Genomic DNA, 3345 nt, shown 5'->3' with positions numbered 1-3345 from the left:
TCATACTACTTCCTGTTGTATAAGGGTGCTAGCAATCTAATGGGGATCCTGAGAAAATTAAGATTCTTGGTCAAGTCCTGACTGGAATAGTCCATGATGATGTATTTTTTGAGCCAGTTGCCTTGAAGCTATTTGGATGTTGGATCATCTGGACCTCTCAGGAGGTCTTTCTTGATCAAACCATATTAGCCTGGAAGCAATCCACGGGTTTTCATCTTCTGTGGAAACAAAAACAGAACCTCTTTTCCAAAGTAACATATCCTTAGACATAAACTTTGAAGTCCCAATATCTTTATTTTTTTTTGTTTTGTTTTTTTTGTGGGTTTTTTGTTTGTTTTCTTGTTGTTGTTGTTGTTGTTTGCTTTTGTTTTTGTTTTTGTTTTTTGAGACAGGCTTTCTCTGTGTAGCTTTGCACCTTTCCTAGAACTACCTTTGTAGATCAGGCTGGCCTCTAACTCACAAAGATCTGTCTGACTCTGCCTCCCAAGTGCTGGGATTAAAGGAATGCTCCACCACCACCCAGCCACCAATATCTTTAAAATATATATTCACTTAACTCAACAGCTTTTACAATCAAATGTCTTTCTGCAGTTAAAAATCCCAAAGTCAATATAATCTGGACTCTCTGTGTGATTTCCATCTTTACATGGCTTACTTTTTTTTTTTAAAACTGTTTTTATAGAACTGCTTATATTTATTTTCTTCTCTATTCCAAGCCTCCTTATATTTTTACACATAATGTAAACCATTTAGAGGTTTATTTCATCTGAATCTGTCTTTTTGTGAATCTATTATCTAAACTGCAGTGTGGCTGGAACAGAAGCTGCAGCCTTGCCTGCTGAATCCACCCATTTCAGCTTCCCAACATGGCAGGGATAATTCATCTCCAGCTCTGGGACCCATGTTCCCTGCTGACTCTGGGAGGCAGTGGGTTCATGCCTCTATCTAGCAGCGGGTAACCCAGAAACCTCTTTTTTTTTCTGTACTAGCAAAAGCTAAATCTGCCACACAGTGTGTTGCATGGCTTGGAGAAACCTCTGTGTAACTTGGCAGGGATCTGCCATGCTGTAGCTCCAGCCAGCACACTAAAGAATGGTCCACAACCGGGGGACACTTCACTGTACCTTGGCCTGTCATGAGCAACATGAACTAGGAAGGTGTTCTTGGCTACACTTATAATCACTGCTTAACCTCTCTCGGATTTTAGATGGAAATTCTTGCTATCACATCTGGGATTCCCTACCATTTAAACACCGGCACTTAGAAACGTATTTTCTATATTTAAATAATGTGTGCTGGAATGTTCACAGGAGCTTCCATTGTTATGTATGAGTTTCAACTAGTGATACAACTCAGACTTCTCACAAGGAATGACTGTGTCCTTGGTTAATGTAGAAAATACTTTGGAATACTGTAGTAGAAGTGTAGTTGGAGACCTTCTCTCCAGCGCCCACCAAGCTCTGTTAGTCCAACAACCCACTAATAAAATAAACACACAGACACTTAAATTATTTAAACTGCTTGGATATTAGCACAGGCCTACCATTGTCTAGCTCTTACACTTATATTCAGTCCATTTCTATTAATCTATACTTTGCCACATGGCTCGTGGCTTTCCTGTACCTTTCATCTTCCTTGTCATGACAGTGGCTGGCAGTGTCTCTCTACCAAGCCTTCCACTTTCCACAATTCTCTTCCTCCTTGTCCCCCCTACCCTATCCTTCCTGCCTGGCTACTGGCCAATCAGCACTTTATTTATTTATTTGGTTTGTTTGTTTGTTTGTTTATTTATTTTGTCTTTACGTCCCTCACTTTATTATTATTATTATTATTATTATTATTATCATTATTATTATTATTATTATATACATCAGCCATGGATTCCCCATCCTTCTCCCTCCTGCCCCCACCCCCCCTTTTTTTTAAAGACGATTTATTTATTTATTCTATGTTTACGCGTACTCCATTTGCACATATGCCTGCAGAACAGGACACCAGATCTCATCACAGATGGTTATGAGCCACCAAGTGGTTGCTGGGGATTGAACTCAAGACCTCTGTGAGAGCAGCCAGTGCTCTTAACCGCTGAGCCATCTCTCCAGCCCCCAGTACTTTATTTATTTTAACCAATCAGAGTAACACATTTGACATATTTGAACATCCCACAGCATACAAGAGATTGACATATGAAAAAAATGGTTCCAGAAAGAAAGATGGTTATGGCAAAGGGAGGATAGTTAAACTCTCTTTATTCTACAAAACTACAACACATTTCTTTTACAAAACCTAATGTCTCTCTGTGAGCTTTGCTAAAAATCCTATGAAAAAAAAAATGGTTCCAGTGAGTGACTCATGAGGAGTAACAGTTGGGGCAGCCCAGCCTCTCACTTCTGCTTCCACTGAGGTTTATGTTATGGCTTGTATCACTGTGGGAGGAAACTGAACAGACTGTACACAGTAATAAGATGCAATGTCTTCAGATTCCAGGCTGCTGATGGTGAGAGAATAATCTGTCCCAGACCCACGGCCACTGAACCTCGATGGGACACCGTCTGCCAAGTTGGATGCACCATAGATCAGGCACTTAGGAGCTTTCCCTGGTTTCTGCTGTAACCAGATTAAATAGTTGCTAATGCCCTGACTGGCACGGCAAGTGATGGTGACTCTGTCTCCCAGAGATGCAAACAAGGAGGATGGAGACTGTGTCATCTGGATGTCACATCTGACACCTAGGAATAGAGATATAATAAATATCCATATAGTTAAGTATAATAAGAAAAGAAAACTCCCAAATTTCAGTCAATAATAATCACGGTGTAACAGCAAAATTCTCATTATACTCATTTTTACCTAGATTCCAGAGCAGCAGGAGCCCGAGGAGCTGAGCAGGGGCCCTCATGTCCATGCTGAGTCCTGACTGCAGTGACAACTGCACAGGCTGTGACTAGTATATGAAGAAGTCCTCAAGGCTGTGCTGTGAGAGCATGCAAATCACTGGGAACCAGTTAGGGTGGGCACAGCTGCAAGGCTTGCTCATCTCAGTAACTGAGCACAAGTTCTGTGTCCCCAGATGCTGATGATCAGACCACATCAAAGGCTTCACTTGTTTTTTTAAAGTTTTAAAATTATAGATGATATTTTGGAGATTATTTGAAACCTTGTACTATACCTAAGCTCTACTTTAAATGATATATTTTAAAAATGTATTAGTGGTAATATAAACAAATATCTAACTGTCAGGGAATATTCAAAAGAGAAGGGATTATTAAATCTTCAACTAATTCAAATAATTCTTATGGTTTAAAAAAATACTATGGCTGGGTAGTAGTCGTACATGACTTTATT

At 39.9% G+C, this 3345-nt stretch overlaps 1 gene segment (V, D, J or C); it reads right to left on the bottom strand.

Annotated features, from left to right (window-relative positions):
- Positions 1–2406: 2406 nt before the first annotated feature.
- LOC118576575 lies at positions 2407–2905 on the bottom strand. The segment is given in 2 exon segments: positions 2407–2729; positions 2851–2905. Coding segments are annotated over 2 exon segments (378 nt in total).
- Positions 2906–3345: the final 440 nt, after the last annotated feature.

The sequence above is a fragment of the Onychomys torridus genome, unplaced genomic scaffold, assembly GCF_903995425.1.
Source record: "Onychomys torridus unplaced genomic scaffold, mOncTor1.1, whole genome shotgun sequence".
NCBI classification, from domain to species: domain Eukaryota; kingdom Metazoa; phylum Chordata; class Mammalia; order Rodentia; family Cricetidae; genus Onychomys; species Onychomys torridus.
This window is presented reverse-complemented; position numbering and strand designations above follow the sequence as displayed.